This window comes from Gastrolobium bilobum, unplaced genomic scaffold (genome assembly GCF_033153095.1).
Source record: "Gastrolobium bilobum isolate Gb01-03AN ecotype WA unplaced genomic scaffold, APGP_CSIRO_Gbil_v1 utg12205, whole genome shotgun sequence".
In the NCBI taxonomy this organism is placed as follows: Eukaryota; Viridiplantae; Streptophyta; class Magnoliopsida; order Fabales; family Fabaceae; genus Gastrolobium; species Gastrolobium bilobum.
This window is the reverse complement of record NW_026899230.1, coordinates 508,872-525,538: the sequence shown is the minus strand read 5'-3', so window position 1 is coordinate 525,538 and position 16,667 is coordinate 508,872. Positions and strand designations below refer to the sequence as shown.

The window sequence follows — 16,667 nt, the reverse complement described above, 5'->3', positions numbered from 1 at the left end:
CACTTTATCTATCTTTCCAATCATTTCTCTATCTATTACATTTCTCTACTATTCCAAAAAGATTTCCTCAACCAAACGCCCCACCGAACAAACAAATCTTCTTACAGTGGGGAGTACCACTACCACCGAAACAACCAGGATCATCTAAAATACGAAAAAAAGAAGATGAAAATGAGTATTTGGTAAAGGTGGAAAAAGAAACAGAATTTTTGTTAGTATTTGGGTCATAGCTCACCAAAAATAACGGAGCCGTGTGGTGACAGCGAATTATTCTTTCGCCTTTTACTAAAAGATATTAAAGGAAAAGAACAGCATATATGATAAGATATTATTTGAAAAGAATAGCATATATGATGAGAAATTAAAGGATAAGTATGGCATATATGATAAGATATTAAAGGAAAAGAATAGCATAATTTTTCTTTATTCTTCGTATTAAAAAAATAAAAATAAAGAAACAACAATAAAAAATTAAAAAACATACAAATATTATTTCCTTTGAAAGCAAATTAAGGGTGTACATAATAATCATTCTGTTTTTTGACATTGTTTCTGAAAAAAAACAATTTTTTTTTATTTTTGTGCTTTGAAACAGTTTTTAGGAAGAAAAAAAAATGTTTGATAACATATTCTATTCTTATTCCGAGAATGAGAATTGCTTGTGATAAAACAATAAATAATAGAATAAAAAATTATTCCTATTAAGCATAAAAAAATTTCAGATCATCACTTGGTGGTGGTGGCAGCGATGGTAGTTGCGGTGGCGGTGATGGCATGATGGTGGTGGTGGTGGTGGTGACAGCAGTGGCTGCAAAGATGGTGGTGGTAGTGGTGGCGATAATGGTGATGATGGTGGCGGTGGCGTGGTGATGATAGTGGTGGTGATGGTGTGGTGATGGTAGTGGTGGCGATAGCAATGGCTGCAACGATGGTGACGAAGGTTATGGTTGTGATGGTGGTAGTGGTAGTGGCGACAGTGGCAGTAATAGTGGCATGGTGGTAGTGATGGTGGTAATAGTAGTGGTGGTCATGTCAGGATGGTGGTGGTGGTGGCGGCTTAGTGATGGTGGATAGTGATTGAGAGAGACAAGTATTTCTCATTTTGTTTCCAGGAACAAAAAAGCAAAAAAAAATTTACGTTTTTCTGTTCCCTAGAACAGAAATTGAACCGGTTCATTCTCGGGAACAGAATAAATAAATTGATTTTGTCAAACACTTTTTCTGTCCATTTCTGTTTCAAGGAAACAAAATTTAAAAAAAAAATTGACTCTGGAAAGATTGTTATGCATACCCTAAAAGAGGAAGTCTCGTCAAGAGTTGTTACATCTGTCATCCTCCAGAGGAAGGGAAAATGTTGATATTCCAGTTTTTACCGTCTCTAAGGGCATGTTTGGTATATAGTATAGGATAAGACCTGATAGTATATGTAACACCCCGTGTATACCCGGAATATTAACATTACATCGTATTAAGCGGTGCTTAATTAAAAATGCGGAATATTCTTTTTTTCTTTTCAATTATGACGTCATTATCAATTACCAACTTGATTACTTAATCAATTTCATAAAATATCGCCTGTATGTAAATTGCAATAAGACATCTACTGAAATACCTCAATATATAGATAAAGTGTGTATCTAAATCACGGCATTACATCAAGTAATCCGGACAATATCCTGATACATTAATACAACTCCAAAAGTCTCAAGACATAACCAAGACATAAAAATACTATGTGTCATGGACAATTCCCATGCTCACCAAATAACATAGTAAACAACAAATCTCAACATAAAATTCCATAAACATAAACTGAAGCTATAAGCATAAGCAGCATGCAAATCCAGCATCCAATCATGGCAACATAATATAACAGCAATCTAACTCAGCTCCGGCCTCCTGCCGCCTGAGGTCTCAACATTACTTGACCCTGAAATAAGCATTCCCCAAACGTGGGGTGAGATCTCTAAACTAGAAATCTCAGTAAGACAAGGGGTCCTCAAGGATCTTCCACCTCAAGCTCACTTACATGTGCAATATAAGTTCAAAAAGCATTTATATCATTATCAGTTCCAAAACTATGTAGTGCAACAGATATATATGGCATGTGTGTCTATCACTATCTACTGGCCAGAGAAATGCAGGAATACGTCTATTCCCTACATGTAGTACAAGGAACACCGCTTGCACCTCACCCACAGCCTCACCTTCTTGTATGTTCTACATACTCAGGCTTACCGTATAGGTGGAACACCTCCATGCATATCAACAAGGCACTAACATACAATAGCTTAACAGCATTTCCAAAACATCAAAAGCATGTAACACAGCATGCATATACCATCTCCCCATGAGACATGGTGGAACCACAACATGGCTAAACCGAGGACACGAAAGCTTACCTCTAAGCTAGCTATCCAATGCCACAAGCTCAAAGTCCAATCACAGCAGATCACAATCTGATATGGACCAAACATAAATCAATAACATATACCACATGCATACAAACTAAAGACAACGCCTTCATTACGTTTTCAAGTCTTAAAGCTTCTAACAAAGCCACAAGCCCTAAATCCCATGATTCTGGCTTAATCCATTAAATACAGAAGTTCAACTTCATCAATCTAGGGTCTACAAACCCTCAATAGCCTACTGTATGCACAGCACAGCTACTGTTCTGCGAAATACCAGAATATCTGGATACTCCTCGGGACCATATCCGGATATGCAATATCCGGATATCTCACTGTACATATCCGGATATTCAATATCCGGATATCCAGAATCCCATATCCGAATATACAATATCCAGATATCCCAAAACCCCATATCCGAATACATATATCTGGATATCCCATATCCGGATATTCCACGGGCAGATATCCGGATATTTCACGACAGAATGCAGTTTCTGCATTTCCGTGAAGATGTCCCTTAAAGGTTCCCTTTTACCGATTTTAAACACCTAATCATGCATTTCTAGGTGTGTTAAGCCTTACCCAACAACAAGTTATTATCTTTTAACCTTAACATGCATCAAGCTTCCATTTTTAAGCCTTAAAACTCAAGTTAAAGGTTGGTGATCATACCACAGCTCAAAAACAGCAAAGGGAGATGCTCTTGGAGCTCAACACAACTCCTCACAATTCTGACTAAAAAGGTGCACGAAAATGCACAACAAGATGGCTCCTTTCTCCATAAAGATAGACACTTGGAGTTCACAAATGGCAAGACCAAGGCTTCCACTACTCAACCTCCAAACTCAGCCCCCAAGATTGACTCAAACAGTGGCTAAGACTCAGAAAAGACCCTCCTTTCACTCCCACAAGGCTGCTCCCAAGTGTTTACAAGGTGGAAATGTGAAGAAACTCAAGAAAGATCACAACTTGGCTCAAGAAATGGAAGGAAAAGCCAATGGAACAGTAACCAGCAAATGGTCAGCCCTAACTCACGTATAGAAAACTGATCCTAGGGTTTTGTGCCCATAATGAGAGTATTTATAGCCAAAACTCACTTAAGCACGCAGTATTAACTTTAATTGCTACGCTAGCATTTTAATCCCAAACTTTGGATTATGAAACTACATAATTTTCTAATAATTAACATATTTTTCTTATAATTTTCTGAGCAACTTTCCGGTACGCGCTTTTCCAAGTCAGTACCGGTTTCTAGCACCGGTTCTCATTATTTGGACTTGAAACTCGTTTTACAAGTCCTACATATTATTCTAGTAATTATCATGCACTTACTTTAATTTGGGATACTTTTTCGGTACACAGTTATACCGACTAGCAGAACCGGTATCTGCACTTTTCTTCCGAAAAGCGACTTTCAGCATTCTTAATCACTTATTATGATTATTAAGCCTCATAAATAATTATTAGGGTCAATTATGGAATCATTTCTTATTTTTGCATAATTAATTAATTAAATACCTTAATTAACGGTGCAGGTTCTTACAGTATAAGACTTGATAGTATAAGACTTAATTGTATAAGGCCTGATTAAATTTTAATATTATCCAGCGTTTGGCACGACATTGTATAATATAATTTATTGTATAAGATAATACTATCAAGCATTTGGTAATGCACTGTATAATACTAGATAGAATAAAAATAAATATTTTTGACAAAAATACCCTTTTATGAAGAATTTATATAATTTTTGCAAATATGTCATATGATATAATTTTTATAGAAATCTATTTGACCAGTATATCCAAAAAAAAAAACAATTTTTATAAAAATAAAAATCTTCAATATTAAAAAAAAGAGTTTGATGTTTGTCATTTTAAATGACATAAGTTATGTTATTTTAGGAGAGAGATAGACACAAGAAATAGAAATCATGGGAGAGAAAGTGAGTGTTTTTTTAATTTAAATTTTAAATAAAAAAATATTATTTTGTGTCTATCTCTCTCTCTCTTTTTGTCTATCTCTCTCTTTAAATGACATAATTTTATGTCATTTAAAATGACAAACTCTTTTCCCAAAAAAAAAATCATTACTGTATATATATATATATATTAAATTAAAACAAATTTACTGTGGTTTTACTATTCATAACGTGCTTACCCTTTTTTTGAAGTACGTCATAATACCAAGATTTGTAAAGTTCCAAATACCCTGTAGTTTCTTTTAGCCATCTCAACAGAAAAATGCGTAAGTTCATCCAGAACAATAATGTTGACAAAATTGTGCAGTTGCTTTTGATGCAGAATATGGATTGGTAGGGAGAAGTTGACAAGCCTCATGATACCACAGGCCAGTTAATTAAATAATCATAATGAACAAGTTGCAAAGAATATGGCTAATTTGAAAAAAGAACAATATACAATACATCCTTTAAACATAAATGTATATAATAACATTCAACAAATTAAAACATCAAAATGCATAACTTTAAGGTACAATTTAAATTTAAATACAAAAGATAAAAAAGACCACATATAGGCTTAATGAGCAACCCAATCATAGGACATTTCATTAGCCAATGCATCTCTCCAAGCACTCCATGCTTCACTTGTATCAATGGTGTCTATGCTATCATGTAGCTCTTCGTCCATCTCTTCGTTAATAGACATGTTACCTAGCTCTATCTCAAAAGGATCTATATCCATATGACCTAATCACGTAAAATTGGTCATTAAAAAAATTAAAGCTTAAAGCAACTATACATCATTTTGATCTATTAAGTAATCATGTTGTATAAGCTTATACTATACAATGGTTATACCAAACAACTGAAAATATTATAATATATAGTATAAGCTTATACTATCAAGCTTTATACAACACATCAAACATTCCCTAATACATTATTTATTCAAATTATGAGGGAGATATTTTTACTACAAAAAAAAGCTCACTACCTATCTAATTGCCACTAAATAAGAGAGAGAGAGAGAGCACTGTATTAAAAAAATAAAAATAAGAGAGAGAATATTAATCCAATGATGATTAGATAGATAATGAATTTTTTTAATAGTAAAAATATCCCCTCTCTTAAATTATTACACATAAAATTACCTTATTTTTTTATAACAAAAAATAAAATATATAGCAGTAGGATTAAAAATTTATATCTTAAAGAGCGCCCAATGCCCATCAGGTCCAACTTTCAACACCTTGAATTTTACTGTCTTTGGCAATGGCTTGTCGGAGAAAATAAAAATAAAGAAAGTCGCATGAGTTGAAGACTCTAAGTCATGCTAAACCATCATTTTAAAAATTTTCGGCAAAAGAATTGCTCAGTTAAAATTGATAGGATAATTTTTTTTTAAATAACGCAGTCAAATATATCACATATGATTAGTCCCATAAATGATATTGACGAGACTCGTGCCACGTCATTGCCACGTAGGCAGTTTAGTTACCGTAAAACTTCGGAAGGCCATAACATGTGACTCGGGTATCCAAATCAGATGATTTTTTTTATTTTACATAACTTTTTGAGATCTACACAATGACACCTCATTTGGCATATTTTATCTCCCACAAACATAGTTTGAATTTGTAACAATTGTACCACAATCACAAGAGCGTTTAAATTCATAAGATCTTCAAACTATGTTTGTGGTAGATAAAATATGTCAAATGAGGTGTCATTCCGTATATCTGAAAAAGTTATGTGAAATAAAAAAAAAATCATCTGATTTGGATACCCGAGTCACAAGTTATGGCTTTCTGAAGTTTTACGATAACTGAATCTACATGGCGCTGACGTGGCATGAGTGTCGTCAGTATCATTGACGGAACTAGTCCCGTCAGCATATATGACATGTTTGATATCATTGCTTTGGAAAAACTTATCTAATCAGCTTTAATTAGACAATTCTTTTGCCCAAAATTTTTAAAATAGTGCTTTTCCCCTGTAAGTCAAGCTACACATTCACATGGGTTGAATGCCTCTTCTCTCACCTTATTCGAGCCGGGCTCCAATTCGAGTCCAGGCTAAAAAATTATGTGTATTTATTTTTTAATTTTAGTTTGTTCATATATAATATATTTAAATTATATTAAATACAGAGCACTTGAGCAGATAACACTAAGAAGAGTTATAATTTTATTAAATATTTTTTAATTTTACTAATTTTTTTTTATATAAGTGAAGATTGAACACAACCTAATACAACTTACTCAAATTATTCATCAAAAATATTTTAAGTTTTAGACCGGGCCAAATTACAAATTGTAGCCCGGGCCAAATTACAATTTTAACCCAGACCAAATTATAATTAATTATATAATTATATATAGGAAAAAATGTTTCTGCAGTTACTGCAGATAAGTTATCTGCATTTTTTCCAAAACGACGTCGTTTTGGTATTGAAATCTTAAAAAATTATAAATGTAAAGACTATTATAACCCTGAAATAAATTAAAATTACAAAACTACTGTGATTTCCGCCCAAAACGACATCGTATTGGGCTTACTGCAGAAAAAATGAACCCTTATATATAATAAGTACAATTTATTAAAATTTAATCCGGGGCAAAGCCACACCCAAGCTACATGTGGCTCCGCCACTTACCTCATGGAAAAACCAAACAGATAACTTGTCATTAGAAATAGAATGAGGCAGGCCTAGTTTGATTTAACTTACTATTATGTAATTCTCCAAAAAAAATAAAATAAGTCGTTATGATTTTTTTCCTAATAATTTAGAGGTATTCTTATTCAATCACTTATGTTCGGTTCTATTGAACCGTATAATGATATCTCAAGGGTATGTACCTGGGGTCTTTAATATCTTATTTATAAGAGTTACCTCTTGGCCTTGTGTAGATCTCCCAGTTGTAGTAGAATTTAACTTCCTTTCTGTTGGGATAAGGACTCTATCCTTAGCGGCCTTACTGTTTTATATTGTTAGGATAATTGAGTAGTTATCATTTAAGGAATCCTTAAATAGGTGGTTAGGATATGGAAATATTCCATAACATTTTGTTCTTGGAGTACCATCCTAAAATTAGTTTCTAATTGAAATTTGGAAAATATATTCTTATGTTGTATGAGAGAATTTTTCTCTCCTACACATACATCGATTTCCGTGTTACTTTTTTATTTATTTTTTCTTTTTCTATAATAAGTGAGTCCCACACATAATTATCTCTATTGCATGAAAGAGTTTTCTCCTATTGCATGAGATTAATAAAACCCTTGAAATATATGTTGTGTTGGATCATTCTCACCCGAAAAAAAAATTCAATCTCTCTCCGAAAGGAAAGTGGTTTTTCTTCTGTCCCCAAAACTTTTAAAACTTTAATTTAACCAAGGTTGAATTGAAACCTGATCAAAGCAAACCTTTCACGGTGAGTTGCTAAGCGAGGTACCATCTTCATTTAACTCGTAAAAATTGTGCCTGGCCCAATAGATAACTATGCCCATTCCCCATGCATGCACAATTGCACATAATGCATTAATTACTCTGCAAGTTGCTTTTAGGCCAACTGGCCAAGCAAGTTTCACCATGTAAATTATTGATTTCTGATTATACGAAAAAAAAATTATTATTGATACTTACCTTACTCCAAAACAACTAGGAGTTTTGGTCAATATCCATAGCTTTATTTAATCATACTCTTACTTCAGTACTTCACTTGGTTTCACACTATAATCAATAAACACATATCTATTAGGACTAGGTTATATTTACAAACTTTTTTGTTTACAAACTACACTATGTTCTCTCAGGAGAACATAGTGTAATTTGTAAAAAAAATTCAAAAAAATTTATGAACGGATCCTTCCCCTATCTATCAATATTCATATTTATAAACTCAATGTGAATTCTATGCAAAACCAAGGTTTTCACTCTTTAATATCATTTGATTTTGAGTTCAATTTATTAAAGTATTTAAATGGCGATTTCATTATTTTTTCTTTTACGGGAACAATCTCAAGTATGTTTAACAAAAGGACTCGTATACAAATCACCCTTAAACTATTCAACCTATCAAATTTTCAAAATTGACATATAGCCAAAAACCATAATTTTCTATCGTAAGCTAAATGGTGATTTCTTTTGTTGTCTTTCATCAAGAAGCAATCCTAAGCATATTTAACAAATGAAGCTATATCAAAATCACTCTCTAATTTTTCATACCATGAATTTCAAATTTTACTATTCATTTAACATAGATTTATGAAAATTTGATTTGAGTGGTGAAAACTTACCACAAATCATACAAGAATCCTTGGAGGAAGCTTTCCCAAGCACCAATGAGCTCAAACTCTCTCAAAATCCTCAAACACCATTTTTGATCTAAGCTTTTAAGGAGGAATATCCCACTCCACACAACTCCCCACTTGAAAATGATGGTTTGACTTTGAAGAAGAGATTATTTGACATACTTTTGGCTTTGAAACCAAGGGGACGTTTGGTAGAGTAGAGAATTTTTTTTTACATGAAAAACTCAATTACTGAGAATATAGTGATAAAATGAGTTTTCTGGGAAATTAAAAAAAAATTATTTGGTAGGTCGAAATAATATCGAAAAAATCGATTTAAGTGTCCAAATATTTGCAACCCAATTTTTGGTTTGCCAACAAAATCAGAATACCACCCTCTATTCTCTAGTGGTGATTTGGATGCAATTTTACACACAATATCATATTCTCATGCAAATTAGAATCCTAGGCAATTTTTTTCCAAACCCGTACCAAACATGGTCTTCTTTGAATCCCATGTGCACTTTCCCAAGCAACAAAATAAAACTCTCCTACCAAACACCCCCAAATGATTTGGAGATCTCTACTTCTCCCCTACCAAAAAACAAGTTTCGTTGGGTTTGAATTTAGTGATCGACTTAAAAAAAACATAAAATAAAATAACATGAGAGAATTCAACCAACATTGAATTTGACCTATTTACCTTAAAAAAGTCAAACCAATTTAAACCAACATTTGGTACATAATATTTTTGGTTTCATTGGTTAACCCCCACACATGAATTTTCATAAACCTTTGTTCAAGTTATATTACTATTGTGCATGCTGCTAACTTTGTTCTCTCTTGCTGAAGCCAACAGTACCTCCAATTTTAGCCTTATCCCTCTTTTCCAATTTCAACCAAAACATATAGGAATAGGAGGAGGGATTAGGGGGCAAAATATATTCTACTCTTCTTTCTTCTTTCTCTCCCTCTCTCTTAGTTCATATCCGTTATACATGTGCTCTAACTATAGGCAATGAAAACGGGAATGAGTTAATGATGATTCGTTGACTATTTATTAGCCTTAAATATTTCCTATGTTTTTGTGTAATAACGACCCCTTCTCCATCACCTCCTACTCTTCTGTTTTTGTATTGCATTTTCAGGCCTAAGACCAAGTTTTGAGAAAGAGAGGTTTTCAGGGAAGAAAACTTGCAACCCTTTATCTTGAAATGGGTTATTCTTCCTTTTCGGATTGATTCACGTTCAGGAAATTCACATAGCCATTGATCATTGAAGAAGGTTTGGCTATAGAACAAAGAAACACCAATTAATAGAAGAGAAGAGAAAAATGGCATCGTCCCAAGTTGAAATCGCTTCATCTTCGCCATTAGGTTGCGTTTTAACGGACCATAATTGTCGTGATCCTTGCACTACACATGCTACTTTCCATAAAAACATCCTCAGAGACCACCTTAACACATGCAATGATTCTGCAGCACCAAACAACAACATTCAAAAACCAATGAGCAATGCTGATACTTGGGTCTCAAGAGTTGCCAAGAACAACCTTGGAAATCCAAGTTTCACAAGAAGACTTCACAACATGATTGATCAACAAGGCAGGGATCACAAAGATGATTTTTCATTGTCTGCATTGGTGAGCCCGAGGCACTCACGGATCATTGATCGATGGACTGCAAGAAAAGCTCGAGAAATGGTGTCAACGCTTGAGAATCATGAGGTTGAGGTGCTGAACAATTTTCCTTCAAGGTCATCTAGTTTTACTTCTAGGAGGGAAGTGTCACCTCCTCTTGATGGCACCTCTGAAAGTGAAATCTCAAACCTTGGTGCTTCTTCCCTTGTTCAGATATGGGAAAAGAGGCTCAACCAATCTAATTGCAATAAACCAAACGCACCAGCTTCCCCTGGGAGGATTAGTCCTAATCCAAGTTGCAATGAGAATGCATTTTCTGTGGAAGAACAATGCAGGGTCTCAGAAGAAGAAGGGGATTCCACTTATGAACCATCAGGTAATGAGGAATCATTCTCAGATTGGGAATCTGATAAAACAGGACCAAGTTATCAATCACATTCACCGCAAGTGCATCATAGTTCAGATGAGAAAGGAAGGGTTGCAGATATTATCAAGAGACTCAGTGTTACAAATCAAATGAGTGATGAAAATGATCATGAGATGTGTAGTAGTAGCGTGACTGGATCTCCATATAGAGAGCGTGACCGTGTTTCTACACCAAAACAACAAGAGCACAAGGCTTTTGCTCAGGTCATAAGTTCACCACGTATTAGGGGGCGCCAAGCATTCAATGATTTGATTGTGCAGTTTGAGAGTGATCGTCATAGAGAGCTCAACCATCTTGCAGAGAGAGGTGCAGTTTCCATGTTTTCACAAAGAGGCCGTATTCAGGTATGAGAGTTCTTTTTATACTTTTTAGTTTCCTTCAAAACTTTATCCCTGCCTTTGCATTACTTTTTCATTTGTAATTCGTTTTCTTTGTATCACACAATGCATGTAGTCATTGCTTCGGCTTAGATTATTACAACGTGGGGTAGCAGCTTTTGATCAGTCCCGCCAGAAATCAGATCAAGGGAACACACAAGAAGAAGGATCACCAATTATGCAATTGAGGTATGATAATTTCTCGTCAAATGCGAACAACATCTTGTTGCTTTCTTGATTGATATAGAACACTTGAATGTAATTTTTATATATATAAAAATAAAAATAAAAATCCAATATCTCTTTTTGTCTCATCTTTTCTTCTATGGTAATTAAGTCTCTGCAACTGCCACACCTTTAACTGGCCTAATAGTTAGAAAAGGAAAAAAGAAAGTTATGACATGTCAAGGTATGGCAAAAATTTCATTTTATAATTATTATTATTCATGCACTGTCTGTGAACTACAAAAATTTCATTCTGTAAGGTGACATTTAGACAGTGAAGTTATAAGATAAATTCATTTCATTTTATTACTTCTTGTTGCCACAAGAAATAGAGTTGCATTATTCTGCGAACCCGTGCTCATCTATAAATACCACTTTGGATGGAAATCTGTTGAATAATCTAAAGTAAATTAGATGTCTTGAAGCAAAACAATGCAACAATCCTTCCTAATCTACATATGCTTTGGACCCTTTAACCCATTAGTGGTTATCATCCTTAATTTAACATAAAGATTTCCAAAATATGAAAACTGCAAGATCCATAATTTAACTCTCTGTGCGTGATATAAAATGACACAATCTTTCATATGAATGCAGGGAAAGATTTAGCACAGGAGATGAACATAGAACTTCATCCCTGGCAGAGGTATCCGATCCAAGAAGTCCTGGTAGGGAGATAATAGTAAGCAGCATCAAACAAATGGGTGACTTTCCTACCTCTATTCAGATCAGCAAAGACACTCGCTGCAAGACTATTTATGGCACTGACATTCACTGTAAAGAACCTATACAGAACCCAGAATCTCAAACTAGTGCAGATAACAAAAAAGAAGCTCATCCTCCAAGTTCAGATGTCACATTCCAAGGAACACTTTTTGAAGCTCAAAATGATGATCCAAAAGAAACAGTTGGAGCATGTTCATCCATGGCTGATTCAAATGCAAATGAGACGGCCTATGAGGTAGAGGCAAGTGAGCAGCAGTATGCTGCAAGCAGTTACAATGAAACAGAAGAGGAAGAGGCCAATGACCATTATTATAATGAAGCTAGTTATGACTGGATTAGTCCTATTTCTCGACCTAGGAGCTATTGGGAAGAACGAAGGCAAGAATGGTATAGGGAGATGCTTGACTTTGGTTCAGACAATGATGAGATACGTAAGCTTCTTGAAAGGTACACAGATATTATTTTGATATATTTCACCTTTTCTTTGTGTACTCATGAATGTTTAGTTCAAGATAATTCAATACTATAAATGAATTGATTCGATTATGCATATACTACTTCTTATGTTATACCTACCATACCTTTAGCATGCCTACATATAAATCTTTTGTTGAGTAACGGAAGATATGCAATATTCTCCCAAAATATTTTTTTACTTTGTGAATTAAACACTACTTCAAGAAAATATTTTCATTCTTTGATTTCACTGATATGAACACAAAGTAAATTATGTTTACAGAAGAACAGTGTCAACTTTCCTTTCTAGTGACTTCCGTGAAAGGATGGATAGATTGATGAAGTCTCATATTGGAACACAAACACACCTAATCAATGGTCAATACGATGAGGGAGACCAAAAAGAGAGAATGGACCAGGTGATGGAATTTTTACAGGAACACTTGTGTTTTGGAGACAGTCCTCAAGATGGAAAAGGTAGTGCAGTGGAGAAAGAAGAAGAAGAAGAAGAAGAGGAGGAAGTGAAGGTAGAGGAGCAAGAAAAGGAAAGCATCATTAGTGGTTCGGATCATGAACTTGGTAATTATTTCAATCAATCATCATCACCAATGCATTCATCTTCCTCCTCAAAATGGAGTTATAGAGACATTGATGCTGGGGATGATTCTGATAGAGTTGCATCTATATCCTCATCATTACCTTCTCAATCTCAGTCTTTCTATAAAGATAGTAGGCAGTACTCTTCATCCACAAATCATCATTCAATTGTGAGTCTTATTTTTCTCTTACATAGATATATCTGACTTCAGGTCTAAAATCTCTTGTTAATAACACAATTCTGTTGTTTCTTACAGGAAATGGAATTCATATACGAATTGAGAGGACAAATGGTTCAACTTTTTCATGAGATGTCTGAGCTAAGGAAATCAATAAAGAGCTGCATGGACATGCAGATGCAGATGCAATTACAACAATCCAAGAACCAAGAGGTTCACAAGAAGTCCCATAAGAGGACACCAAAGAAAGGAAACTGCTGCATTTGCCATGAGAAGAAAGTAAACTCGGTTTTATACAGGTATTTGCTTCTAAATGGAACAATCTTGCTAGAAATTATTTGTTTCTACTTCTAAAGCACCTAAGTACTCACTTTGTCCCTATATTTCTTACAGATGTGGGCACATGTGTGCATGTCTCAAGTGTGCCAATGAGTTGCAATGTAACAACGGAAAATGTCCAATATGTAGAGCACCAATAATAGATGTTGTCCGTGTATATGCTGACACAGAATCTTTCAAACACAGTCTCGCTGTAGAGGACTAACCTTAAGTCCTTAAACTTGGTAAACAGCAAAGAAGGCAATCCACCTTTTATCTACTAACCTTAGTTCCTTTCAAATTCAAATCCTTTTATCTAGTGCAGTTCACGAGATATTACTAGTTTGATAATATTTGTGATTTCTCCATTTCACATATACTTTATGTAATTGATTTTTTTTGAAGAGAAATGCACGAGATTTTTTTTTTCCCACATGTACTTAGTGCTCTGCTCACGGATCAAGACAAGCCCTTCTCTATGCTTTATGACACATTTAAACCCCAAGCTTTATTACAAAGATCAAAACTACCGAGGTTTGAATCTATGAACTCATGCAAATTATCCAAATCTCTCACCATTACCAATTCTAGTGGCTTTAGCATTATAGTTCTCCTGTAGCTATTTGAACAGATATAAATTAAGACAAAACCCATACATGGTTTACTGTATCTGATGTTGGACTCTTCATTGTAGCCAATCCCATTCTCAATTACACTATCTTGGTGATTCTCTGTGGATGGAAGAGATTAACACCTATCTGAAACCCCAGAAGCACACATAAATAAACAGAAATAAGCTTTATCCAAGTAGTATGCATGTGCTTCATATTTATGTAGTTGAAGTTTAATAACAGGTCTTGGTTCTTAGTTAAGTTTAAGGAAAAACATTTTCTTCTTTTAAAGGAGCAAATTTTTCTCCTACCAAAGACACATAGTATAAGTGGGGCCTGCAAAATAGTGGAGAGAAAAAAAAAATTAAAGTAGGACCCACTTATACTATGAGTCTTTGATAGGAGAAAAATTTTCTCCTTTAAAAGGAGAAAATGTTTTCCCTAAATTTAATGATCAATCTGATTTTGCATTTGCTAGTAGTATCTTTACCCTAACCCCATATGCCTTCCTGGTCCTTGAAAAATGATTATGCCTGACTTCAATGATAAGGATTAAAGAATGAGAAGGAGAAGAACATTAAGCTTGGCTAGAAAACCACTTGAGGGTAATAAAAAAAAAAAAAAAATTAAAGAAACTATGAGAGAGTGTTAATAGAAACAAAAAAAAAAAAGTCTCAATTGACCCATTCAAAGTAATTCATATAGAGTTCAAGCTTTATTAATAACGTGAAATATCAAAACTTCTGAGTCATATTCCCTCAAGAAATTTTATTCTACTCTTTATAAACATATTTTTTTACATTTATGAGACTGTTCATTCCAATGTCTAAATCCAAAATTCGAATATCTATCCTTCAATTTTGTCTGGAATGTAAAATAAACATAAGTAAATAAATAATAAAAACTCAGTCCTGAAATTAAAAAATATCACAAGACAAAAATAAGTAAATAATTTGAAGATACTTAAGGTCTGTTTGATTGTGTTCTAATTTTTTTGTTCTTCTAAATGTTTTGTAGGATAATTACAGAATCATGTGTTTTCTATGTTTTTTTTGTTTTGAAAGTTAAAACACAAAACAAAAACAACTCAGACATATTTTATTTTTTTTTAAATTTAGGGGAGTATATTGGATTGAGATTTTAATGGATTATTTTTAGATAAAAAAATCCATAGGTATTCAATTAGAATTTTAAATGATTGAAAAAAATCATGTGGTATTCGATTAGAATTTTAAAAGATTATTTTAGAATTCGTCCAAATACATTGGTATTCAATCAGGATTTTAAATAAAGGAAAAACAATACTATGGTATTCAAAGATCTAACGATTTTAATGGATTTTCTATTGTGTGAATTTCATGATATTTTTTAGTGAAAAAAATATAAATAGGACCTCTCTCTCATAATTTCACCCTAATCACTAGGATTTCTTGAGATTTTTCTATTGCAATATCTCACAATTTACTCTAGCCTTTTCTCAAAGCGAGGGTATGTTCTTTTTTTACTCTCATATATTTTCTCAGGTTTTGGTATTCCTCATTCATGATTAATAGTTATGTTTGTCGCATGTATTTATCAGGTTTTGGTATTCCTCCTTCATGATTAATGATGTGCTTCATTTTTTTTACTAGAGTTGTATAGAGTTGACGATAAACATGTATCTGATTTCTAAATAATGTATATGCTCATGTCGTCAATTTGAAATTGAACTAATAAGCTTACCGCATACATTCTTTGTCGACCTTCTTCTTTTGTATATTGTTTGGATTATAATGAACATAAAATCCTAATATTCTTCGTGTTTGGCAACCGTTCATATTAAAAATTCTAATAATCAGGTGAAAAGCTATATCAAATATATATATGGGTTTCTCATTTCTGCTGTCACTGCTGATGGAAAAACTTGCAGCAAATATATTTATATTAAGATACGGAGCCAGATCCTGAAATTAAAAAAATAATAAAAGATTCCAAGATACGGAACCGGATCCTGATGAAAGTAAGTGTTGTTGCAAATTTTCTGATCTGCAGCAACAGGAGAGCTATTAAAGCCTATATATATATATATAGGGAAATATAAGAATCATGTTGCAGGAATGACACTGTTCATTCCTGCAACAAGGATCCGGCAACGTATCTTGAGGATACGGCGCCGTATCCTGATTTTGGTTTGACTTTTTTTTTTTAAGCGTGGGACCCACACTTAATTTGTATGTGCAGGAAAATGGTCTTGTCATGTGACATGACAAAAAGCGAACCCATATATATATAAGAGCACATACATATTTAATAAGCATCGTTTGCAATTTGTATATGTATCTTATCTCAATTAGGGACAACAATATATGTGCTTTGTTTTTGTAAACATGTGCTATATTTTTTTCTCCTACATAATCATTATCTTATTCAATACTTTTTTTTATTGTTTGTTGATTGAAC

At 33.6% G+C, this 16,667-nt stretch overlaps 1 protein-coding gene across 1 annotated transcript; it reads left to right on the top strand.

The window, feature by feature from the left end:
* The first annotated feature begins 10,006 nt into the window (after positions 1-10,006).
* On the top strand, positions 10,007-13,843 carry LOC133288643 (uncharacterized). The gene is made up of 6 exons (XM_061486453.1): positions 10,007-11,083; positions 11,193-11,305; positions 11,939-12,514; positions 12,807-13,290; positions 13,378-13,598; positions 13,693-13,843. The coding sequence occupies exons 1-6, from the start codon at positions 10,007-10,009 to the stop codon at positions 13,841-13,843; spliced, it is 2,622 nt and encodes an 873-aa protein (XP_061342437.1).
* Positions 13,844-16,667: the final 2,824 nt, after the last annotated feature.

Bases quoted from the DNA above. Each gene is read 5' to 3' on its own strand.
- LOC133288643 (XM_061486453.1), top strand. From the start codon at position 10,007: ATGGCATCGTCCCAAGTTGAAATCGCTTCATCTTCGCCATTAGGTTGC. The intron at 11,084-11,192 runs GTATGAGAGTTC...CAATGCATGTAG, and splicing joins CACAAAGAGGCCGTATTCAG to TCATTGCTTCGGCTTAGATT. The intron at 12,515-12,806 runs GTACACAGATAT...TTATGTTTACAG, and splicing joins ATACGTAAGCTTCTTGAAAG to AAGAACAGTGTCAACTTTCC.